Source organism: Salmo salar, chromosome 19, assembly GCF_965601325.2.
Source record: "Salmo salar chromosome 19, fSalSal1, whole genome shotgun sequence".
Taxonomy (NCBI): Eukaryota; Metazoa; Chordata; class Actinopteri; order Salmoniformes; family Salmonidae; genus Salmo; species Salmo salar.
The window spans coordinates 47170417-47197498 of NC_138309.1; the positions used below are offsets into that span (position 1 = coordinate 47170417).

Here is a 27082-nt window from a genome sequence, read left to right on the forward strand (position 1 = left end):
TTTTCATTCCAATGCTTTAATTGCACAGAGCAGACATGTAAGTCAATGATACAGAGTGCCACAACATGAATTACTCAGTTCAATGAGAGAGATAATGTGGCTTGCTACAATGACAAAACCTGTGATGCCGAAGGCTAACTAATATCCTCATAAAACTAATAATATGCTCATTCATCTGAATGAATTTTTTATTTAATTAGGCAAGTCAGTTAAGATCAAATTCTTATTTACACTGACAGCCTACACCGGCCAAACCTGGGCCAATTGTGCACCGCCCTATGGGACTCCCAATCATGGCCGGTTGTCCTGATACAGCCTGGAATCGAACCAGGGTGTCTGTAGTGACATCACTAGCACTAACATTCAGTGCCTTAAACCGCTGCGCCACTCGGGAGCCCAAAAGGTTGAGTAGATAAATAAAAAACAAATATGACTTGATTTTCATTCTAAAGATGTAGCCTATCAATAATGAATACAATCACATATAGGCACCATGGCAGATAAGTGTCGTTATCATGAATCAATGCTCACAGAGACACACGATAATGGAATAAATACACAAGCAATAATAAGTAAATATCCATGTATAAATACACAATACTTTTTTTTTTTTAAGTGCAATCAGTAAAACATTACAGTGCAGAGAAAACCAAGGAGCCTTCAAAAAGGACAGAATGTTCCATAAGAATGGGATGTCCACTTTTGATTGGCTCCCCGTTAGGAAGGGTGGACGTGTAAACCGCTTCATTTTGTTGTCTCTTATTGGAATATAGAACATATTCTGTTACCATTGCTATGACACAGTGTCATTATCTCCTTGCACTGAAGAGCTTCAGGCTGAGCAGGCTTTTGTTCCAGCCCAGCAGTATACCTGAATGCTGGGCTGGAACAAAAGTCTGCACCACACACTGCGGCCCTCCAGGACCAGGAGGGAACATTGCTATGACAGACTGACAGTTAGCCTCCACAAGACGTCATGCCCTTTTTCTTCACTCAGCAACACTTGAGTGACCTTGGGAGAAAAATGTGCCTCTGCTTGTACCTGGCACATACGACTCATTATAAACTGGGTGGTTCCAGCCCTGAATGTTGATTGGCTGACAGCCGTGGTATATCAGACCGTATACCACAGGTATGACAAAACATCTATTTTTACTGCTCTAATTACGTTGGTAACCAGTTTATAATAGCAATAAGGCACCTCGGGGGTTTGTGATATATGGCCAATATACCATGGCTAAAGGCTGTGTCCAGGCACTCCACTTTGTGTCGTGGCTAAGAACAGCCCTTAGCTGTGGTATATTGGCCATATACCACACCCCCTCGTGCCTTAATGCTTAATTATAACACTGTGGAGAAAACAATAACTAGTTTCTGGTTTAAATGATTCAGTTGATTTCTCTGTAACAACTTTTCTTTTCTCATTCCACAATCCACAGTTTTACTTTCACAACACCACAACAGCATTGATCTCACGCCAAATCCTGTGGCTGCTATAAAGGTTTGAAGCTTCAGTTGAGTTTAAGACCTTGAGTGAGTTAGCTCTAAATCAAATCAAATTTTATTCGTCACATGCTTTGTAAACAACAGGTGTGGACTAACAGTGAAATGCTTAGTGACGGGCTCTTCCCAACAACGCAGAGAAAAAGAAAATAGAGAAATAATAGAAAAGTAAAACATGTAATAATCCAAGTTATAATCGATTATATTTCCTGTATACTGCAGGTTCATTGTTGTGTACATTTTCTTCTGCCATATGGTATGGCATTACATTGTGAGTATTTCACATACATAAGTCAAAGTAATGCAAAATACGCTATAACATTCATGATAATAAGGAAAGGTGATTGGAGTTATGGACCATGCTAGAGTGGCTAATGCCTAAAATGTTTACCCCTGGCTGAATGCGGGGCGCAACATCAGGAAGTTGCATTAGCCACTCGAGCATGGTGGTAGAAAATGGTGTTTCATAAAGAAAGTATGTTTTCTTCCACCTTAAATTAAATCGAGTTAAGTAGGAGAATGGAGAATGTACGAACTAGTCGTCGGGAGACACGAGTGTATTACCAGCTGGGCATATCAAGCCCAGACAATAGTGGAGTCCAACAAGTTGAGGGTGACAGTTATCATACCTGTGTGACCTGTGTAACGGTAGCAAAAGGCAGCTGTGTTAGATCTCACTGGCAAAGCTAGGCAGGTGCTAATAGCATTAGTAGTAGATTGGTTTAAGTAGCATATTGTTTGATTGGTAACTATAGTAACAGAAGCAGTCCACAGGAGGTTCCTTAGTTTGTGAAAACTGGCTTGTTCTAATTGCTGGAGCGGAATCATTTGGAATGGTATCAAATACATGGTTTCCAGTAGTTTGATGCAATTCCATTTGCTCCGTTCCCGGGCATTATTATGAGCCGTTCTCCCCTCAGCAGCCTCATGTGAAGCAGACAGGAGACCAGACCCCATACAGAAGCCTACTCATGAGTGCTACACATCGGTAGAGTACGAGGCAAATTCCTCCTCTAATCTCAAGCGCTTTGAGCATGGAAAAAGCACTGCACTACCAAACCAATCCAGTATCATAATTTATTTGCTGGACTTGCCAGACTTGCTGGCTTTGGTGGCTTTGATGTCCATCTTGGTCTTCTGAATACGCGAAAAGATCTCCTTGAACAGAGCTTTGTACTCTGGCGCGCTCTGGCCCAGTCGTTTATCCACCGCCTCCACCTGCTTACTGATGCTTTCCATTACCTCGGGGGTGGAGGGGGACTGGGTGGGGGAGGGCGGGGGTGCAGAGGTGGGGCCCATGGCACAGTCCTTCATGGAGGGGTCCCTGGAGACGGGCCGCGAGGTCTGCACCCCCGCGTGGCACATGGACTCCTCGTGGCGCCGGCACTTCCCTAACAGCTCTTCATACTTCTCCAGCAGAGCGTGGTACTGCTCGTCCACCTCCCTCAGGATGGACATCCCTCTCTTACGGACGCTGTTGGCGTGGATCGCGTAGCTCCCTCTTCTCCTCCCGGACGCGTCCCTTGCCACGATGGCATTCAGTGCCGTGTCGCTGCAGCTCTTCCTGACGGGGCTGGAGGCAGGTAACAACTCTCCACCTAAGCCTCCTCCCCCCTCGCCCTCCTCCCTGAACCCTCCACCCACTTCTCCTCCCTCCCCCTCCAGGGTGTCTGTCTCGGGGGTGTTGTTGAGGAGGGTCTGGGTGAAGCCCACGCCGTCATCTTCGCTGCTCAGGAGGAGGGTCCTCGCCCGTCGGAGTTGCTGGAGTTCCTGGAGCTCTGCCTCTAGTTCACGAACCCGTGCCTGGCAGCTCTCTGCACCCTGTCAATCAATCAATGAGTCAACGAGTCAATCAGTCAGTCAGTCAGACAGTCAATAAACCAATCACTCAATATTTTTATTCTCCCAAAAAAGAGGGAGAGTTAGGAGCCCTGCTATATTTCAGTTAGGAACAAGTATCAGTATCACTCATTGGATTGAACCCATTTAGTAGAACATGCAACCATAAAAGAAACGGAGGCACTCCTTTTGGAATGAATATTAAATGGAGTGATTCTGACCAGCACACGTGACTCCAGACGAGAGAACTCCCCCAGGAGGACGTGACACTCTCTCTCCACCCCCTCCCTGCGACCCCGCTCCGCCCTCACGGCCGAGCGAAGTGCCGACACCGCCTCTCTCAGACGCTCGTTCTCCTCCTCTGCTGGCTGGCGCTTAGTCTCTGAGGTGAAGCTGTCTGAGCGGCCCACCACAAACCCATCCTCATACCTGACAGACAGACAGAGATAGAGACACACAGTTCCACACAATATCAGCTAAAATCCTAACATCGCTGAGCCTCTCATATTAAACAACCATCCTTCCTGTATTTTCTTTTGTCTTGCCAACTAAACGATGTGGCACAGACAAGGGTTCACACACTACAAGATTCTTTACTTGGTCGTGAGAATTCTCGATTACCAACACACTGTCTCGCGAAAAACAATGATGGTGATTAGATTGTTAACGTAGCTAGAACAAAGCAGCCTCAAACGTTTTCAGTCAGACATTCACACCTTCCACATAGAGTTGAAATATTTAGCCAAATTTTTTTGGAGTTGAATAACATTTGCCTGTGAACTTCAGAGCTGTAACGATTTGACACTTTGGTTTAAAGGCAAGTACAGAACACCTAATAACAGTAGTCATGGTTCCTGCTGGAGAGTCGACACATTCTGGGTGATGTGATACAACGTCATCATCTCGCTGGCTTCTTCTCTGGCCAGCTCTCATTGGCTATTGATGATCGCCGTACTCACACTACTAGAGCATTGCAGATTTTATGCCGATAAAATCAAACGTCTGAAAATCTCGGGACGTCTGGTATGGCTCAAAGACGGGATCGGTAGCCCTCAGATTGTGTCTCTGACCCGCTTACATTAAACGAGCGTCAGGCCCCCTCCGAGTAGGTAACGGCGTGGATTTTGTCTCCGATCACAAAAACTTGTCTGGGACAGCTAAATCGGGGCCAAAATCGTGTAGTGTACACCCACCTTTACTTGTACCTGCCAGACAGACAGGCGCAATACATAGTCTAGGGACCTTGAGATCCAGTAACCAAAGATGTGAGTGTGACTGCTATGAGCCCTCACTTGGGTGCGGTGCAGAGTTCCCTAAGGCAGGGGAAGGAGGCGATGGTTTTGCGTCGTTCCCTCTTCTCCCTCCGGACCCTGAGCTGCTCCAGGGAGTGGAGCTGTTCCACCTGCCCAGAGAGAGACTCCACCTGGGTCTGCAGGGTCTCGATGGTCCCCGTCAACCTGGGAGAACCAGGGAAGAGAGAAATGGGGTTAGTGTGTTTGTGTACGTGCGTTTGACGCTGTGCGTCCGTCCAGCTCACCTCTCCATCTTATGTTGCGAGGCCTTGCTGTCCAGTACCAGGGTGCAGTTGGTGAGCTCCAGTTCTCTGGCTGTCCCATCTAGCTGCTCGTACACCTTAGCATGTTGCTCATTCATTTCCCTCAGCACCTCCAGCTGCTTAGCCAGGTACTGCACAGAGAGAGACATACTGTATATATATATCCTGTACACACACATATACATATATATCACAGGAGGTTGGTGGCACCTTAATTGGGGAGGACGGGGTCGTGGTAATGACTGGAGCGGAATGTTCTCACTTTGTCATTATGGGGTGTTGTGTGTAGATTCATGCGGGGGAAAAACTATTTAAATCAATTTTAGAATAAGGCTGTAACGTAACAAAATGTGGAGAAAGTCAAGGGGTCTGAATACTTTCCAAAAGCACTGTATACAGTACATTAACAGATGGGGGCACGTTCCACTACCCCTAAGCCATTAGGGCGCTCTAAAACCCCTTGGTCATGAACTCAGTGAACCATTTCACTATATTAGGATCAGCCAGCAGGGTCAAAGAGTTACTGAGGCATTAGGTAGGCCACAGAACTATGGCCAGCCACCACAGCAGAGAAGAGCCAACATCCTACAACTCTGCTCAGTCAACATGTAGATTGTCATCCAATCTACACCTAATTTATGGGTAGAGGTTACATAGTTAGGGAAAGGGGGATGCCTAGTCAGTTGTCCAACTGAATGTATTCAAGTAGAATGTGTTTTCTGCATTTAACCCAAAGCCTCTGAATCATAGAGGTGCGGGGGGCTGCCTTAATCAGCACACATGGCACAGTGGGTTAACTGCCTTGCTCAGGGGTAGAACAGGTTTTTGCCTTGTCAGCTCAGGGATTCAATCCAGCATCCTTGTGGTTACTGGCTCAACGCTCTAACCACTAGGCTACCTGCCACCCCAGTTGAGATGTGGGTAGAGGTTATGTTAGAGTTTAGATTGTTGAGATGTGGGCAGTGTTTGGAACCGGTTCAGCAAACAGAACCGGAAATGGGAAAATAATTTATTTTTCGAGGAACAGAACCAGAACCGAGAACAAAAGTGATCTATACTGTTCTGGAACATAACCTTAATTTTAAAAATATGGGAACCGGTTAATAATTGTATTTTATGTTCTGGGCATTTTTTTCCAGTCCCACAAAAACACAACAAAGAGCCTATGCAAAGCCCTCACTGTCACTATGAAACTTATTCCAGTGTCTTCCTGAAATTTTTGCCAGTGTGTGTAGGCTACCTTTCCCTCCCCCTCCCTCCCTCCGAAGAAAATACATAATCTACAGTAGCTACTGACGTTACAGGCAGAAATTAGGGAGAGAAGAATGGATTAACCTTTTCAATGCTATTTAAGGATACTACAGTTAACACGTTTCACATTGGATTTATTAACTACAGAAAGGTAAGACGTGTTTTTATTTTAATTCTGGTGCCGCTCTGCACGCACAAGCTAGTTTGTTAGCTAGCTCTGGTCTAGCTCACGAAAACTCTAAGCAGGCATTATGTGTATGTGTAATGTAATGGAACTGAAAATAAATGATTTCCCCTTTATTTAACCAGGTAGGCTAGTTGAGAACAAGTTCTCATTTGCAACTGTGACCTGGCCAAGATAAAGCATAGCAAACTGACACATACAACAACACAGAGTTACACATGGAATAAACAAAACATACAGTCAGTAATACAGTAGAACAAAAGCAAACAAAAAGTCTATATACAGTGAGTGCAAATGAGGTAAGATAAGGGAGTTAAGGAAATAAATAGGCCATGGTGGCGAAGTAATTACAATGTAGCAATTAAACACTGGAATGGTAGATGTGCAGAAGATGAATGTGCAAGTAGAGATATTGGGGTGCAAAGGAGCAAAATAAATAAATAAATACAGGATGGGGATGAGGTAGGTAGATAGATGGGCTGTTTACAGATGGGCTATGTACAGGTGCAGTGATCTGTGAGCTGCTCTGACAGCTGGTGCTTAAAGCTAGTGAGGGAGATATGAGTCTCCAGCTCAAGTGATTGTTGCAGTTCGTTCCAGTAATTGGCAGCAGAGAACTGGAATGAAAGGCGACCAAAGGAGGAATTGGCTTTGGGGGTGCCCAGTGAGATATACCTGCTGGAGCGCGTGCTACGGGTGGGTGCTGCTATGGTGACCAGTGAGCTGAGATAAGGCGGGGCTTTACCTAGCAGAGACTTGTAGATAACCTGTAGCCAGTGGGTTTGGCGACGAGTATGAAGGGAGGGCCAACCAACGAGAGCGTACAGGTCGCAGTGGTGGGTAGTGTATGGGGCTTTGGTGACAAAACGGATGGCACTGTGATAGACTGCATCCAGTTTGTTGAGTAGAGTGTTGGAGGCTATTTTATAGATGACATCAACAAGTCAAGGATCGGTAGGAGGGTCAGTTTTACGAGGGTATGTTTGGCAGCATGAGTGAAGGATGCTTTGTTGCGATATAGGAAGCCGATTCTAGATTTAATTTTGGATTGGAGATGCTTAATGTGAGTCTGGAATGAGAATTTACAGTCTAACAAGACACCTAGGTATTTGTAGTTGTCCGCGTATTCTAAGTCAGAGCTGTCCAGAGTAGTGATGCTGGACGGGCGGGCAGGTGCGGGCAGTGATCGATTGAATAGCATGCATTTAGTTTTACTTGCATTTAAGAGCAGTTGGAGGCCATGGAAGGAGAGTTGTATGGAAGCTTGTCTGGAAGTTAGTTAACACAGTGTCTAAAGAGGGGCCAGAAGTATACAGAATGGTGTCGTCTGTGTAGAGGTGGATCAGAGAATCACCAGCAGCAAGAGCGACATCATTGATGTATACAGAGAAGAGAGTTGGCGCGAGAATTGAACCCTGTGGCACCCCCATAGAGACTGCCAGAGGTCCGGACAACAGGCCCTCCGATTTGACACATTGAACTATCAGAGAAGCAGTTGGTAAACCAGGCGAGGCAATCATTTGAGAAACCAAGGCTGTCGAGTCTGCCAATAAGAATGTGGTGATTGACAGAGTCGAAAGCCTTGGCCAGGTCGATGAATATGGCTGCACAGTAATGTCTCTTATCGATGGCGGTTATGATATCGTTTAGGACCTTGAGCGTGGCTGAGGTGCACCCATGACCAGCTCTGAAACCAGATTGCATAGCAGAGAAGGTATGGTGCGATTCGAAATGGTCGGTAATCTGTTTGTTAACTTGGCTTTCGAAGACCTTAGAAAGACAGGGTATTATAGATATAGATCTGTAGCAGTTTGGGTCTAGAGTGTCACCCCTTTTGAAGAGGGGGATGACCGCGGCAGCTTTCCAATCTTTGGGAATCTCAGACGATACGAAAGAGAGGTTGAACAGGCTAGTAATAGAGGTTGCAACAATTTCGGCAGATCATTTTAGAAAGAGAGGGTCCAGATTGTCTAGCCCGGCTGATTTGTAGGGGTCCAGATTTTGCAGCTCTTTCAGAATATCAGCTATCTGGATTTGGGTGAAGGAGAAATGGTGGGGGCTTTGGCGTGTTGCTGTGGAGGGTGCCGGTGTCACGTCCTGACCAGCAGAGGGCGTATTGCTTAGTCTTGGTCAAGATGTGGCAGGTGGTTTGTTTGTTTAATGTTGTGTTGGTGATTGGGACTTCCAATTGAAGGCAGGTGTGTATAGTTGCCTTTGATTGGAAGTCCTATATAGGTGTGTGTGTTTGTCTTTGGGGTTGTGGGGAATTGTTTTTGCACTGAGTTTTTGGATAGCCTGCAAAACTGTTGTTGATCGTGAGTACCGTTTATTGTTTTGTTTTTCCCTGTGGATGCTTTTCATTTTCCAATTAAAAGAATGAGTATCCACATACCCGCTGCGCCTTGGTCCTTCTCTCTCACATACGACATTTTCGCAGAAGAGTACAACATATTCTGTGACAGCCGGGCAGTTGACCAGGGTTGGGGTAGCCAGGTGGAAAGCATGGCCAGCCGTAGAAAAATGCTTATTGAAATTCTCAATTATCGTGGATTTATCGGTGGTAACAGTGTTTCCTAGCCTCAGAGCAATGGGCAGCTGGGAGGAGGTGCTCTTATTCTCCATGGACTTTACAGTGTCCCAGAACTTTTTTTGAGTTTGTACTACAGGATGCAAATTTCTGTTTGAAAAAGCTAGCCTTAGCTTTCCTAACTGCCTGTGTATATTTGTTCCTAACTTCCCTGAAAAGTTGCATATCACGGGGGCTATTCAATGCTAATGCAGAACGCCACAGGATGTTTTTGTGCTGGTCAAGGGCAGACAGGTCTGGAGTGAACCAAGGACTATATCTATTCCTAGTTCTACATTTTTTGAATGGGGCATGCTTATTTAAGATGGTGAGGAAGGCACTTTTAAAGAATAACCAGGCATCATCTACTGACGGGATGAGGTCAATGTCATTCCAGGATACCCCGGCCAGGTCAATTAGAAAGGCCTGCTCGCAGAAGTGTTTTAGGGAGCGTTTCACAGTGATGAGGGGTGGTCGTTTGGTCGCAGACCCATTACGGATGCAGGCAATGAGGCAGTGATCGCTGAGATCTTGATTGTAAACAGCAGAGGTGTATTTGGAGGGCGAGTTAGTTAGGATGATATCTATGAGGGTGCCCGTGTTTACAGATTTGGGGTTGTACCTGGTAGGTTCATTGATAATTTGTGTGAGATTGAGGGCATCAAGCTTAGATTCTAGGATGACCAGGGTGTTAAGCATGTCGACGGGGGCAATCAATTCACATATGGTATCGAGGGCACAGCTGGGGGCAGAGAGTGGTCTATAGCAAGCGGCAACAGTGAGAGACTTGTTTCTGGAAAGGTGCATTTTTAGAAGTAGAAACTCAAAGAGTCATGATCAAGGGCTAGCTCTGGTCCAAAGTTAGCTAGCTCTGGTCCAACGTTAGTTATGCCAACTCTCTGAAGTTCAAAGACATTCAAAGTTCTTTCATAGAAGCCGCTCCTCTGTAGGTATAATTATGTGGGCCTAATTCAGATAATGCATGTCATCACAAGATGCCCAGCGCTTCAAGCCCAGCGCTCTCCTCACCCGCAAAATTTCAATGCATGTACATAGCTTGCCTGCTCCATAGTAAGCTGCTCTAGCCATTGGTGAAGTAATTTAATGTCGAGATAAATGTAAAAATACAAAAAATTATGATTTCCGAGGTTAAAAAGGAACAGAAAGGAAATTTTTTCAGGGTTCGAATCGGTTCAAAACTTTATTTTGCTGTGGAACGGATTGAAAAAAAGAATGGTTTGGTTCAGAAAGAAACGATTGGAAAATAATTTAGGTTCCAACCCCTGGATGTGGGTAGAGGTTACTATGTGGGTAGAGTTTAGACTATTGAGATGCATCAAAGGAGCTTTTGAAACTTGGCCCTCCTACCTCAATCTCCTGCACCTGCTCCTCATTGGTGATGTATATTTGCTGTAGAGAATCCTCCAGCTCCTTGTTCCTCTCCAACAGAGTCTTCCCAAGCTCTGCTGCCAGGTGGAGGTCTTGAGAGAGAGTGGGAGGGAGGGAAGGAGGGAGAGGTAGAGCGATGTAGGGGGAGAGAAGGAGGAAGAGAGAAAGAGCAAGAGGGAGAGAGAGAGAAAACAAAAAGATAATTACTTGACACATTGGAAAGAATTAACAAAAAAACTGAGCAAACTAGAATGCTATTTGGCCCCAAACAAAGAATACACAGTGGCAGAATACCTGACCACTGTGACTGACCCAAATTTAAGGAAAGCTTTGACTATGCACAGACTCAGTGAGTATATGCCTTGCTATTGAGAAAGGCCGCCGTAGGCAGACCTGGCTCTCAAGAGAAGACAGGCTATGTGCACACTGCCCACAAAATGAGTTGGAAACTGAGCAGCACTTCCTCATTTCCTGCCAAATGTATGACCACATTAGAGTCATATATTTCCCACAGATTACACAGGCCCACAAAGAATTCGAAAACAAACCCAATTTTGATAAACTCCCATATCTATTGGGTGAAATACCACAGTGTGCCATCACAGCAGCACGATTTGTGACCTGTTGCCACAAGAAAAGGGCAACCAGTGAAGAACAAACACCATTGTAAATACAACCTATATTTATGTTGATTTATTATCCCTTTTGCACTTGAACTATTTGCACATAATAAGACATTTGAAATGTCATAATTATTTTGGAACTTTTGTGAGTGTAATGTTTACTGTTCATTTTTTTATTGTTTATTTCACTTTTGTTTATTATCTATTTAACTTGCTTTTGCAATGTAAACACATGTTTTCCATGCCTTAAATTGAAATTGAGATAGATAGAGGGAGGGGGGAGAGAGGTGGAGAGAGATGGAGGGGGGTGGAAGTTGGGAGAGAGAGATAAGGGATAGAGAGATTAGAGCTGGCTAGGGCCATGGGAGACGGAGAAGGAGATGAGGGGGAGAGAAAGAGCTTTTACATTTTGAGAGCAAGAGCTGAATCAAACTGTCTAAATAAGAGAGCATCAGGAACAGGTTTTCCTTTGCTGGTCCAAAGATGTGAGTGATGTCAGTGAAGATACTAAAAATTGTTTTTGAGTCTGCACTCGTCCCTATGACAGCCACAGTAGAAAGCGTTGTTCATACTGTAACATGATGATTCACTTAAGCAATACGGCCAGAGGAGGTGTGGTATATGGCCAATATACTACGGCTAAGGGCTGTTCTAATGCACAACGCAACCTCGGAGTGCCTGGATACAGCCCGTAACCGTGGTATATTGGCCATCACAAACCTCCGAGGTGCCTTATTGCTATTATAAACTGTTTACCAACGTAATTAGAGCAGTAAAAATAAAATTTTTGTCATACCTGTGGTATATGGTCTGATATACCACGGCTGTCAGACAATCAGCATTCAGGGCTTGCACCACCCAGTTTATAATTTGGAATCACATTTCTATGTTCAGCAGGCTTCTAAGAGCGTCTACAAACAGAACTTTTAAACATTCCACCTTAGGTCTCCCGGTTGATGCAGAGGTCTAAGGCACTGCATCGTAGTGTTGCAGAGTCACTACAGCCTGGTGTTCACAACCGTTGTCCGGGTTAGGGGAGGGTTTGGCTGTGGGTCTTTACTTGGCTCATCTCGCGCTAGCGACTACTTGTGGCGGGCCGTTGCCTGCAAGCAGACAGGGTTGTCAGTTGAACAGTGTTTCTTTCGATGCATTAGTGTAGCTGGGTTATGGGTTAAGTTAGCGGGTGTTAAGAAGCAGAACGGCTTGGCGGGTCATGTTTCGGAGGACGCATGACTCAACCTTCGCCCTCTGTTGGGGATGATGAGACATGATCGCAATTGGATATCATGAAAAAGGGAGCACATTTTTTTAACTAAAAAATATCATATTCCACCTTCATTCTTCCCTGAGATACATATAGATGAACAAGCTCATTCTAGAGAGAAAGAGAAGGATACAAAGAAAGGGGGAGTGGGAGATACAAATAAAGGGAGAGAGAGAAAGAGAGACAACGCTAGAAAGAAAAAGTATCTCTGTCAGTGAAGGTCTGAGATGTTTTGACCCTTGTATCTCTGTCAGTGACGATCTGAGATGTTTGACCCTTGTATCTCTGTCAGTGACGATCTGAGATGTTTCACCCTTGTATCTCTGTCAGTGACGATCTGAGATGTTTCACCCTTGTATCTCTGTCAGTGAAGGTCTGTGATGTCTGCCAAGATCATCAGAAGACAAGACACCACTTCTCCACAGAGTCAAAATATTATGCAGTATGTCTCTCTGCAGCAGGGAGGAGGGGAAGCTAATGTCTAAAGTAGAAAGTGACAGGATATGAAGTTGCTGTTAGATTATGCATTTTATTCACATGCAAGCAGAGTGTGGGCTCAAACAAAAACGTGTAGTCATGTACACCCTGGAACGGGATTGAAGAACACTGTTCTAGTAGTGAAGCAATACAAGACACTAACAATCAGTCTAGACTAGAATACTTCTCTCTCTCATTTTATGGTAAAATGGTGCAGAGTGGGGAAAAAACTAATTGAGAGATATTCTCATCGATTAGGGGTCAAACAGGAGTGGAAGGGACTGCATTCTGCCTTCAGAGTGAATCAGTCGGATTCATAGTCTATATTTTCAGGTCTGACACAGCAGCGAGATATGTTTTGTGTTTTGGGACCTTTGGTCATATCTGAGAAGGGAAAACACACAACAACTCAATGGAAACACCATCACTCTCATTGTAGAGACTGAACTGAGTTGACAGTAAAACTCTGAGGTTGAGAGTGATGAACAATGGGATCACTGATCAACACTTCAGTTATCTGATAATCAGAGTTCATTCTAATCAGAATCTGATCTTCAACGAGAGAGAACACAGTATGTTGTTTTGAAGAGTGTTCAGAAACAGAAAGAACAGACAGGGGAGATGGCAAGCTCGCACACACACACACACACACACACACCTGGGAATTTGTTGCACACACATCGTTTTGTTCCAGTGCTTGCTTTTCAACCATGCTGTCTCCTCTTTCTTATTGTCCTGTCTTGTCCTGTCTTCCCTCAATTAAACTAATGAGGAGAAAAGCAGGCTGCTGCCAGCTCCTCTCTGGCATGGGCTTATACATAGACTTGCCTGCTGCACTCACAGCTAATTAACTCCTGTGGGGCCTTTGCTACTACACAGGTATCTGTGAATGGGTGTTGACCCTTCCAGCACTATGCACAGCACATTCAATCCTACGTTGAACGTTACTTAACCAATTCCTATTTCCTGACTGCTAATTCCCATTCCAATTTCAATTCTAAGGCCGATTCAATCCTCTCTAAACAATAACATTCAGGAAGAGAACACTGAGAAGTCACTCCTCAAAGTTAAACTCGCTAACAAGGAGGAGGCTGCTTCCAGTCATAGAAATAGAATCTCATTCTAGTTCTGTGGATTCAGTGCTGTCCCACTGCTCCGTTAGAATAAGGCAGTGGGAAAAGGGACCATGTGTAACAGAACAGGGCCTATTAGAATGAGGCTAAGGGACCGTGTATAACAGAATAGGGCTAATTAGAATGAGGCTAAGGGACCGTGTATAACAGAATAGGGCCTATTAGAATGGGGCTAAGGGCCCGTGTATAACAGAATAGGGCTAATTAGAATGGGGCAAAGGGATTCTGTATAGAATAGAATAGGGAGATGAGTCCCACAGTGGGTGTTCAGAGAGGGATGAGTCCCACAGTGGGTGTTCAGAGGGGGATGAGTCCCACAGTGGGTGTTCAGAGGGGGATGAGTCCCACAGTGGGTGTTCAGAGGGGGATGAGTCCCACAGTGGGTGTTCAGAGGGGGATGAGTCCCACAGTGGGTGTTCAGAGGGGGATGAGTCCCACAGTGGGTGTTCTGAGTGGGATGAGTCCCACAGTGGGTGTTCAGAGTGGGATGAGTCCCACAGTGGGTGTTCAGAGTGGGATGAGTCCCACAGTGGGTGTTCAGAGGGGGATGAGTCCTACAGTGGGTGTTCAGAGGGGTGTCATAACTCTCCTGTGAAGATCTGAAGGAGGTTGCAGTGGGTCCACTCTACAGCACCCTCTCTCTCTCCTGCAGAGGGAGATGGGGCCGCTTTATGGCGGTCGTAAAATACTCTGCCTCTGGGTTAAGTAGTATGGGAGATTGAAATGTAACTGTGGAACGCAGAGAGAGAGAGACACTTGGACATCAAAAGGTTGAATAATTGAACAGCATTTCTGTATTCCAAGCAGTTGGAGTGGTCCGTGGACACTTAAGGGACAGTCATGTCGAGTTTGTTTCATTTGGTGATCTCATGAAGGACAGGAAACACACATTACTGTGTCTTTGGTTGTGTACACTTCTCAATTATGGGGTTTACATCTAAATGTTGTATAAAATATATGATCAAATATTAAACTATTTGTGAGAAGATGAAATGTGATGTTAACCTTCAAAACAAGATCATTGTTTTCATATAAAGTTTGAACTAGTCAGCGACACCCTGTGAGCACAGACATTTACATCGACGTCATGGAACGCCCCCTTTTCTAATAAAAGGACTCGTGACAAAATGTACATTTAGTCAAGATAACGCCGGGGCAGGGTCCCCATGTTGAAATGACTAAAACTCCAAACCAAAACACGCCGGGTGATGCTGGTGTGTGAAGTGGTTCAAACTACAACTCTATCAAAGGACAAGACCAGAGAACGTTGAGATCATCCCCGCTGAAATGGTGACGAAATCTACAAACTAAAGACCAATTATTCAGTCTGCAGCTGTTTAAATTCTTTAGTCTGGTAAACACATCCGATCTAAGAACATTTCCCAAATGGCACTCTGACGTATCCATTATAACAACCTACAACTACGACAGACTTTGATCTCTCGTGGACAAACCAGAGGCTTTCTGTCAACTGTCTATTATCCAGCAGATGGACCGGCGATCACAGAGACAACAAAGGCATTGTGACGACCCTCCCACTCTGTCTGCCGTATTCTCTCTTTGTACTTGTTTCCTTATTAGGATGCCGGTGGGCGGAGTTGGGAGGGTCGTCAGCGACATGGGAAACACCTGGGCTCAGGTGTGTCCCAGGATAAATGCACCTCTTCCCCATTCATTGGGGAGACTCTCTCCATCATAGATATTTTTGTGGCCTTTTGGTTGTTTGCTTTGGCACCTTTCAACACCCCGCATTATCACATTTATGCATTGAAAACACTCATTTACACTACTGATTACTGATTACACACACCATTGTTAATTGCATTTAGGTTACCTCAGTTAATAAATATATATATTTTGTTATTCCTTGTCTCCACGATGTCTCCCTTTTTGTTAGGAACTTTGAGCTGGTTCGTGACAGCATACACTCGTAAATATGTAAATTGCTATTTATTTTCTAATGAGCAGTTGTTCATGTTCAACGTATTAGCATTTCATGAGTGTAGTTATCAACTGTATTATTTGGAATCCACTCTAAGTTCCCGCTCTTGAACTGTCCCCACCCCTTTCCTTTGTCTACCAAGCCGCCATATCGGTTTAGCCCACTAGGGACTTTTCTATCATGTCAGTAACTGATGTATGACCTATTTGTGTGTGTGTTTATGTAATTCTGTGAGTGATTAGTTAGTTAGTAAATATATAATTAAGCCCATTTGTAAATCGCTGATTCATGATCTATGTTAGGGTTTGTGCAGATATCCAAGGGTTTGTGACGTTTAGTAATGAGACTGATGTAACAATGCATTAATAGAAGACTGTAATCGATAAGATAATAAAATATCTGAAGAGTTATATTCGGGAAATTGAAACTCTATACAAAATTTTCCCATGGTGCCCCGACTTCCTAGTTAATTACTATTCCGTGATTAGTTTAATTACGTAATAATTACACATAGAGAATTGATTTGATAAATATAACAGTCTTCACATTTAATGACAGCAAACGTTACGACAGGGGGGTGAGTCCCACAGTGGGTGTTCAGAGGGGGATGAGAGACAAGAGACAGAAAGAGACAGAGAGAGAGAGAGAGAGAGAGAGAGAGGAGGTGAGCACTGTGTTTCTCTGCAACATGAAACATCCTAATCAATACCCTCCACAGACCACTGTCTCCAAACACGGACACCAGGAAGTCAACTCCCCCCTGAAGGACGACATCACCACCCAGACCCAGTGACTGAGACATAATGGATTGAATTGTGTGCATTTCCTGCATGGGCTATCAGGCCAATGCTATGGTTATCTTTTGTTATGTTTTAGCCGTGTCAGTTACACTGACTTGTCAGTTACACTGACATATTGTCCTCAGGGGAAGATTCACACTCCTGTCACAACCAACTGCACACACACACACACACACACACACACACACACACACACACACACACACACACACACACACACACACACACACACACACACACACACACACACACACACACACACACACACACACACACACACACACACACACACACACACACACACACACACAGTACAGTCTGGGTATCAGAGCCACTGTCTCTGAGCCCTGTCATCAGATCAGTTGGGGCTTAGTGCTGGGGAGTCAAACATTGAAACGACACAGAACTGTTGGTGGCAGAAAAACATGTAATACAACTGTAGCAGTGTGTGTGTGTGTGTGCATTCGTATGTGTGTGTGTGTGCACACGTGAAAGGAAACACCCCTGGTTTGGAATGTGCCCAGCCTTTCTGAGCACTGTGTTGTTTTTATAGTTACATATCTCCCATAGGATTCACCGGAATATGGAAAACAAGACTTATCCCTGTTTTGTCCTCCTTCTCTCCTTCCTACTTTCCCTCTTTCCTTGTCTGCAGAAAAGCTGTGAAGCAGGCCAACCCCTTCCGTACGACTTCCCTGCAGTCTTCAGTCAATCCCATAGTAAGCTCAAATTCTGTGTACAAATGATGCAGCACAAATTGATATCTGCAGGATAACAAGGAAAGAAAATGTGTGTTTGGAGACGTAGAGAGGTGGTTGTTGAAGAGATGGTAAAGCTGTAATAACAGCAGGTACGTGGAGACGTAGAGAGGTGGTTGTTGAAGAGATGGTAAAGCTGTAATAACAGCAGGTACGTGGAGACGTAGAGAGGTGGTTGTTGAAGAGATGTTAAAGCTGTAATAACAGCGGGTACGTGGAGACGTAGAGAGGTGGTTGTTGAAGAGATGTTAAAGCTGTAATAACAGCGGGTACGTGGAGACGTAGAGAGGTGGTTGTTGAAGAGATGTTAAAGCTGTAATAACAGCAGGTACGTGGAGACGTAGAGAGGTGGTTGTTGAAGAGATGATAAAACTGTAATAACAGCAGGTACGCGACGTTACAACCCTGTCATCAGATGTAAAGTCCAGCTCTGCTAACAAATCAGGTCCCAACAGGCCTCAGCTGGTCTGGGCACATAGCTTCAGCTCAGACTTTGGCCTAGAGCCAGCTTTGGTCTGTGTTACAAAGGGTTCCAAGCATGATCATTGATATGTTTTCCTCATCACGTAGTGTTTATAGAATACACGGAAATGTCTGCGTCTGTATTGTAGATGGAACACGTTTGCTGATTCCTTACGGTATAGAACAGCAGGTTGCCTCGCTGCACCAATAAATGCCTGCTTTGATGCTAAGCATGGAAGTTCTCTTCTTCATCTGATTATTACCACATCTCAATCTGCCAAACCTTCTGGTTAAATAGCACCTCTGATGATAACAGGATGCACCAGAGAGATGTGAAGAGATGAAGGCTGGGTGCTGGGTGCAGAGAGGAAGACCGGGTGCAGAGAGGAAGGCTGGGTGCAGAGAGGAAGGCTGGGTGCAGAGAGGAAGGCTGGGTGCAGAGAGGAAGGCTGGGTGCAGAGAGGAAGGCTGGGTGCAGAGAGGAAGGCTGGGTGCAGAGAGGAAGGCTGGGTGCAGAGAGGAAGGCTGGGTGCAGAGAGGAAGGCTGGGTGCAGAGAGGAAGGCTGGGTGCAGAGAGGAAGGCTGGGTGCAGAGAGGAAGGCTGGGTGCAGAGAGGAAGGCTGGGTGCAGAGAGGAAGGCTGGGTGCAGAGAGGAAGGCTGGGTGCAGAGAGGAAGGCTGGGTGTAGAGAATGGGACAGAGAAATGGGGCTTGTTCTCTTCTGATCTTTCTCCTCTCTCTCTCATGGCTCATCCTGGCTTCATCCTTTTATCTTCTACTGTCTCTCCATTTCCCTCCCTCTTCTTCTTTCTGAATAAAGAAGATACGTCAGCCTTTATTTTTATCCTCAGTTCTACTGATGTGTCCACACACTCAGTTCCCCCTCCTGCCCGCTCTCTCAGCAGCTGCTCTTCCTGGGGTCCAGCCAAATGAAGGCAGTTTATACAATTTTAAACATATTACAACACATTCACAGACTGTGTGCCCTCAGGACCCTACTCCACCACTGCCACATATATACAGTACAAAATCCATGTGTACATGTGTGTATAGTGTGTGTATAGTGTGTGTATAGTGTGTGTGTATAGTGTGTGTGTGTGTATAGTGCATGTGTATATAGTGTGTGTGTATAAGACCAGATCAAGAATGGGGTCAAAGCATTACCTGGTTCGAATCCCCGAGCAGACTAGGTGAATACTCTGTCGATGTGCTCTTGAGCAAGGCACTTAGCCCTAATTGCGCATGTAAGTCGCTCTGGAAAAGAGTGTCTGCTAAATGAGTCAAATGCAAATGCATCATCTGCTCTCAGCCTGTGGCAGATATCCTAATAATTGGAACAAAGAGAGAAGTGATAGAGAGATTAGGAATGAGTGATGCATGGCAGGGAGTGAGGGAAGGCAGAGGCAGGGAGCGAGAGAAGGGAGCGAGGGCAGTGAGAGGCAGGGAAAGAGAGAAGTGAGAGGCATGGAAAGAGAGAAGCGAGAGGCATGGAAAGAGAGAAGCGAGAGGCATGGAAAGAGAGAAGCGAGAGGCAGGGAAAGAGAGAAGCGAGAGGCAGGGAAAGAGAGAAGCGAGAGGCAGGGAAAGAGAGAAGCGAGAGGCAGGGAAAGAGAGAAGCGAGAGGCAGGGAAAGAGAGAAGCGAAGGGCAGTGAAAGAGAGAAGCGAGAGGCAGGGAAAGAGAGAAGCGAGAGGCAGGGAAAGAGAGAAGCGAAGGGCAGTGAAAGAGAGAAGCGAGAGGCAGGGAAAGAGAGAAGCGAGAGGCAGGGAAAGAGGGAAGGGAGAGGCAGGGGCGAGGGAAGGGAGAGGCAGGGGCGAGGGAAGGGAGAGGCAGGGGGCGAGGGAAGGGAGAGGCAGGGGGCGAGGGAAGGGAGAGGCAGGGGGCGAGGGAAGGGAGAGGCAGGGGGCGAGGGAAGCGAGAGGCAGGGAGCGAGGGAAGCGAGAGGCAGGGAAAGAGAGAAGTGAGAGGCAGGGAGCGAGGGAAGGGCGAGGCAGGGAGCGAGGGAAGGGCGAGGCAGGGAGCGAGGGAAGGGAGCGAGGGAAGCGAGAGGCAGGGAGCGAGAGGCAGGGAGCGAGAGGCAGGGAGCGAGAGGCAGGGAGCGAGGGAAGGGAGCGGCAGGGAGCGAGGGAAGGGAGCGAGAGGCAGGGAGCGAGGCAGGGAGCGAGAGGCAGGGAGCGAGGGAAGGGAGAGGCAGGGAGCGAGGGAAGGAAGCGAGGAAAGCGAGAGGCAGGGAGCGAGAGGCAGGGAGAGGCAGGGAGCGAGGGAAGCGAGAGGCAGGGAGCGAGAGGCAGGGAGGGGCAGGGAGCGAGGGAAGGGAGAGGCAGGGAGCGAGGGAAGGGAGAGGCAGGGAGCGAGAGAAGCGAGAGGTAGGGAGCGAGAGGCAGGGAGTGAGGGAAGCGAGAGTCAGGGAGCGAGGCAAAGAAAAAAAGAGTGATGTAGTGAGGAAGAGGGGAGAGATATGAAATAGACCTAATGCTGGCAAGAAGTGTAAAGTTGTTTGACAAGCTGTGATTGGCTACAGCTCAGCAGATACATTACCGGCAGCTTGGGATATGCATTTAAACGAGTGTCATCCAAAATGAAGCTTATTGTGCCAACAGCATTATATGATGTACTGTTTTAGCTTTTGTTTCAGGTGTAATATACGTGTCTTAATGTGTTTTGACCCCAGGAAGGGTAGCTGCTGCCTTGACAGGAACTAATGGGGATCCATAATAAACCCCAGGAAGAGTAGCTTCTGCCTTGGCAGAAACTAATGGGGATCCCTAACAAACCCCAGGAAGAGTAGCTGCTGCCTTGGCAGGAACTAATGAGGATCCCTAACAAACCCCAGGAAGAGTAGCTGCTGCCTTGGCAGGAACTAATGGGGATCCATAATAAACCCCAGGAAGAGTAGCTGCTGCCTTGGCAGAAACTAATGGGGATCCCTAACAAACCCCAGGAAGAGTAGCTGCTGCCTTGGCAGGAACTAATGAGGATCCCTAACAAACCCCAGGAAGAGTACCTGCTGCCTTGGCAGGAACTAATGGGGATCCATAATAAACCCCAGGAAGAGTAGCTGCTGCCTTGGCAGGAACTAATGGGGATCCATAATAAATACAAATACAAATTGAATTCAGACTAATAGCGGTTCCGCTGAATGATGGTGTTTACACAGTCTATACAGTCCAGGTCAAGTAGGTTATCTTTATGCAAATATCATATATGGTCCCATAGAATTCATGTGGAACGGAAGTGATGCACAAGGCCTGGACTGTAGTAGACTAGGCTACTGCAAAAAATATATTTGGGGAATAGCCTAGTGACTTAAAACAGTACACTGTAACAAATTGCTGTAAATTTACAGCAACACATTCACAGTTAGCTACTGTAATTCTATATGTTTCACAGTTAGGTACTGTAATTATATATTACAGTACAGTACTGTAAAAAGCAATGTATTATGAGGGCTCAATGGTGCTCCGCTACACTGCTGTAAAATCGTACAATACAATTTTACAGTAAATACTGTATTACCCTGTATATTTACAGCAGCATACTGTGAATTATGCTGCATTGTCGGAAAATGTTGTGTGCAGCGAAATAATCTCTGGCTCATTAACTATTCTGGTGGATCTGCAAGTCTGCAAATCAAGCATGTTTCATGGCTTTGTTGGCCCGTGTATGCTCGGTCTCAACCAATCACTTACTTATTGATTATGTTCAACTGACAAGTTCAGTTCTTATTGAATTATGGGGACATGGACATGACAGTCTACGGGCCTTGAAAGTCACCACATTCTAAAAGGAAAACATAATATGTAACGCTTGAATGAGGAAATCAATAAAACCTAATTGCCTGCATAAACAAGGTTAAGTGATCCCTAATCAGTATTGCAACCTACAAAGAACAAATTGCATTGCATTGATGACAGCCGAAATATACTGACTTCTATTTATGGTTAATTTATTACATTGTAATATTGTAACCCATTGTTTGCAATCACCAACAGACCACTGTGCAGAGTATTTGGTTTTTCTTGCAACATTGTGACAACAGCAGGGAAATGCTTTTCCCCATCCACGTCCCAAAGGCCCTAGAAATCCCTAAAAATAAATTCATGTCAGAAAGTAGCAAAATATTCAATCGCGGTTGCACATTTCGAAGAGCATTGCCATTACTATTGCTATTTGTCAAGATGCACGGACAAATGTACCTTCGCATACGGATCTAGAATTCTTCCATCATAAAGGCCTTTGTTTGGGAAGAACATCTGAGCTCGCCAATAACGAACCGCTACCCGGTGCATTGACATAGGGGATGCGGTTGGCTGCAAACGGCGTTCCCATATGCGTCGTTACTTACCCGATTCGAGATCTTGCTGGTCGTACCATGGCTCTTCCTCGTCGGTGACAAATTCCTCCATTCCTAGCATCGAGACAAGGATACCACCATCCGCCTTGTCCTGGAACCCAGCAAAGACGTGTCTACCAGCCGGCTACACAGTCAGGCACACACGCAATTCCACTGTCCGCCCGCCTCTGGAATAACGTCAGCTCATCTTTCTTCAGATTCTGAACGCAGCCGCCACACTCGAATGAGGAAAGAGCTGTGACGTTAACCGATGAAGCAGGCTAAATATATATATATTTTTTTCTTGGCAGCAGATTAAACAAAATGACACATAAAGACAAGAGACTCGAACACTGTTTTAAAACCATGCAGTGTGAATTGCCTAGTTATTGTTTCTTATAGACCCCTTTCTAGTACACGACACACTGACGTCATGCACAGATGCGCGAGACTCTTGGCTGCAGTAAGAAAGCCATGGCCATCTGCACCCATTCAATATAGCCTAGATTTACGGTTCTATTTCTTCTAAACAAAATCACTTTCTGTTGGTTCTCATACGCTTACACTGATGATTTGATTCCAGCTTGAACAGTCACTAAGATTATTTGGTTGTGATCTTTGCAAAATAACTATTTTGGATGCATTAGTTGTTAGCTAGAATGCTAGCGCTCATTGACATAGGCTGTAGCAAAAGCTAGCCAAAGAGCCATTTTACTGGTTGGTGTTGAACAGTTTAAAAAAAAAAGTATAATGCAGTTGATTTGTGATGATGACAAACATTATACTAAGCAGGACATTCATACGATTCCAATTATAATCCCAAAGTAGTGTGAAATGCACTCATAAGCAACATGTAAATAGATGGATTTTTCTTTGCCTTCGCTCTATAAGTTGGTGTTCTGCCACCAACTTGCGCGCATCACCCTCACGCGGCAGTGTTTGCAAACTCAGAAACAGGTCTGTTCGGGGCTTTGTTTGGTCTAAAGTAAAACAGGGTTGTTAACACGTGTGTGTTTCTGTCTCTGTTACTCCCACCTCTCGCTCTCTCTCAATCCCCCGTCCCATCCTGTTCTAAGAACCGCTAGTGAGAGAATGTGTAGTTTACAGACGTGGCAGATGTCTCAATTGTCTCTCCCTCTTCCTCCTTTCCTAACACTATTACAAACGGGGCACAGCAGAGCGGATGTTTGACTGTGCACAGCAGATTTCAGATCGGAATTTTAACACAGACGGTTTTACATTTAACACTTTCTTAGAAATTATATGTGTTCAACTAACACTTTTCAAAGTGCTGATAGACTAACACCCTGAGAGTGTGTCCCTAACTCCGACTTAAATTAACACAGTAACTTGTTTTGGGGTGTTGTTTTAACACTATAGGGTGTGAAGCCTTATTTCCATATTGATTTCCCAGGGTGCCTTTCCAGTAAATGTTTGAGTTACCAGTAACATCTATGACTGTGTTTGCTAGTCACAGATACATTGTTGTTGCTTTCAGTCACGTAGCCTTGACCAAGTGAGTGACCAAGTCTTAATGACAATACATGACATATATCATAAAGACATACTAAATTTCAAACCCACTGGTGTTAACCCCTCTAGAATCAACACTGAAATATAACACTGGTGTTAACCCCACTAGAATAAACACTCAGAAATAACACTGGTGTTAACCCCACCAGAATCAACACTGAAATATAACACTGGTGTTAACATCACTAGAATCAACACTCAGATATAACACTGGTGTTAACCCCACTAGAATCAACACTCAGATATAACACTGGTGTTAACCCCACCAGAATCAACACTCAGATATAACAGGCCTACACATACACTATTATGCTACATGCAAGAAATTCATGCATTGAAATACATCACATTGTAGCTGTGTTGCCCGAGGGCCAATTGAGTAGCAGTGAATCACGCTATTGAGTATCATTCACATCCCCTGAATTAACCCCCAGGTGTGCAGCAGAGCAGACAATATTTAATGTCACATTTGAGTATTACACACATACATCACCACCAGGGGGCAATCCAACCTTTCAGTTCCACCAACCACCACCAAAACAGTCAGCTTGATGTGGTTCTCTCTCAGGCTCTGAGCTGTTATTACTCAGATCACTTTGCCCAATGAAAGTCTTAGCTTTGTGGGGGGTAATGACAGCAGGATTGTATTGATGGAGAAGAGACAGCCACAGCTAACTAATCTTGCTTTGTGACATAGGAGGATGTAAATCGCTCCGCTGATCTAAGGTCAGTTGTTCGGTTTTCTCCCCAGGGTTGGGGAGGGTGAGCTGGTCCTAGATCTGTGCATACGGGCCCAGTCCTACTCCCTAGGTCAGGGTGAAGACAGGACATTATACACAGTATTAGAATAGAGATCTGAGGATTCTGTCAGTGGGGATGTCATCCTATAGGTCACAGCATTGGCTGACAGAGGGACGCTACATCAGAGCCATTAGATCACCAATGTGCCTACAGTGATACGTATGCATGGTGGGAAATAACACACACTGTTTACTTTACACAAATAATTTGAATTGCAAAGCTGCTCAACTCTTCTCGACTGTTGTCAACAAAGCCAGTCTGAATCCAGCTGCTCTGATTTATAAAAAGAGGGAGCGAGGCTGGTATGAATGAAGCCTTTCTGCTCTCGTCTCGTTTCGTCTCTCTCTTCTCTGGAGGGAGGGGGGTGAGGGACGTGGCACTTCCCCATACAGTACCAACACGCTACACGACTCCTACAGTAAACGTCTGGTCGACTGTAACACCGTCACCAAGAGTAGACTGTATCACACATGATTAAGACATTATACAACCACTGACTTGCCAGACGATCAGTCCTGTCTGAACCCTGAATGTCATCACAGTATCATTTACAACAACAGATGAAGCTTTACTAAGTACCTACGTACCCTGCCCACTCTGCCGGTAGGAGAGGATAACCAAGTAAGGAAGGAGAATTGGAAAGGGAGAGGAGTGCTAAAATAGTCAGCAATGGTTTTGTGATGAATCCTTCCTACTATTATATGTAATGCGATACAGTATTTACACCTGATCATACTATTACACCCCTCCTTATTCCATGAAGAGCTTTTGGCCTGCAGTGCACTGGGTGTGTCTGGTACCAAATCATCAATGCCATACAACTCTCCTTCCGTGGCCTCCAACTGCTCTTAAATACAAGTAAAACTAAATGAATGCTCTTCAACCGTTCGCTGCCTGCACCTGCCCGCCCGTCCAGCATCACTACTCTGGACGGTTCTGACTTAGAATATGTGGACAACTACAAATACCTAGGTGTCTGGTTAGACTGTAAACTCTCCTTCCAGACTCACATCAAACATCTCCAATCCAAAGTTAAATCTAGAGTTGGCTTCCTATTTCGCAACAAAGCATCCTTCACTCATGCTGCCAAACATACCCTCGTAAAACTTACCATCCTACCGATCCTCGACTTTGGCGATGTCATTTACAAAATAGCCTCCAACACTCTACTCAACAAACTGGATGCAGTCTATCACAGTGCCATCCGTTTTGTCACCAAAGCCCCATATACTACCCACCACTGCGACCTGTACGCTCTCGTTGGCTGGCCCTCGCTTCATACTCATCGCCAAACCCACTGGCTCCAGGTCATCTACAAGACCCTGCTAGGTAAAGTTCCCCCTTATCTCAGCTCACTGGTCACCATAGCAGCACCCACCTGTAGCACGCGCTCCAGCAGGTATATCTCTCTGGTCACCCCCAAAGCCAATTCCTCCTTTGGCTGCCTCTCCTTCCAGTTCTCTGCTGCCAATGACTGGAACGAACTACACAAATCTGAAACTGGAAACACTTATCTCCCTCACTAGCTTTAAGCACCAGCTGTCAGAGCAGCTCACAGATTACTGCACCTGTACATAGCCCATCTATAATTAGCCCAAACAACTACCTCTTCCCCTACTGTATTTATTTATTTATTTAGCTCCTTTGCACCCCAGTATTTCTACTTTGCACATTCATCCACTGCAAATCTACCTACCATTCCAGTGTTTTACTTGCTATATTGTATTTACTTCGCCACCATGGCCTATTTATTGCCTTTACCTCCCTTATCTCACCTCATTTGCTCACATTGTATATAGACTTATTTTTCTACTGTATTATTGACTGTATGTTTGTTTTACTCCATGTGTAACTTTGTGTTGTTGTATGTGTCGAACTGCTTTGCTTTATCTTGGCCAGGTCGCAGTTGTAAACTTGTTCTCAACTTGCCTACCTGGTTAAATAAAGGTGAAATAAAAAATACATTTAAAAAATCCTCACCACTTTGGGTGAAGCCAGGGTGCTGAATCTATTTGGTTCTTTACCCTAATCACTGTGATGGCTAGAGTTGGAACCAAAAGTTCACTGCTCTGCCCAGCCTGGCTCACACAGCCTAGGCAGCCTCCAGTAGTAGTATTACAGTACAGTACAACAAACAGCATGGTACAGTGCAGACTCAGGCTCTGGATACAGAGAGAACATTCTAGGTCTCAGACTCTGGATACAGAGAAATAGATAGGGACAGGCTTTATACAACTCTGCCCCCCACAGGGCCCACAACTCTCTGAACCCCCCCCCCCCCCCCCCCCACACACACACACACAGAGAACCCCACAATACCCGTTCCATTACCATACACACACTCCCTGCCTGGGCAGTCCGTGTCAGAGGCCCAGTGTGTTTGACATCATCAGGGGTTAAAGGGTTAATTAAGATGATATCGTATAACCGCCACAGTCTGGCCCAGACAAAAGCCTGGATGATACTGATTCAACTCAACAGGCTGCTGCTACTGCAGCTGTGGCTTCCATTCACCCTTCCCCAAACTGACCTGATCCCACAGAGGTCAGTGCAGATCAGCCCATTGTTGCTCTGCATTCTTATGGGTTCTGTATCTTCATTGTTACCTCTACTGCAACCTTCCAACTTTCACCGCACTCTCCCCAGTGTACATTCTTCCAACTTTCACCGC

At 45.4% G+C, this 27082-nt stretch overlaps 1 protein-coding gene across 1 annotated transcript; it reads right to left on the reverse strand.

Moving 5' to 3' along the window:
• On the reverse strand, nucleotides 1-22459 carry LOC106578868 (cerebellar degeneration-related protein 2-like). Its single transcript, XM_082965750.1, has 6 exons — nucleotides 22090-22459; nucleotides 10267-10379; nucleotides 4880-5028; nucleotides 4635-4799; nucleotides 3564-3771; nucleotides 1-3324 (listed from the first exon to the last, which is right to left on the reverse strand). Exons 1-6 carry the CDS (start codon nucleotides 22157-22159, stop codon nucleotides 2581-2583), a joined length of 1449 nt encoding a protein of 482 aa, XP_082821876.1. The 5' UTR covers nucleotides 22160-22459; the 3' UTR covers nucleotides 1-2580.
• Between the last annotated feature and the right edge of the window lie 4623 nt (nucleotides 22460-27082).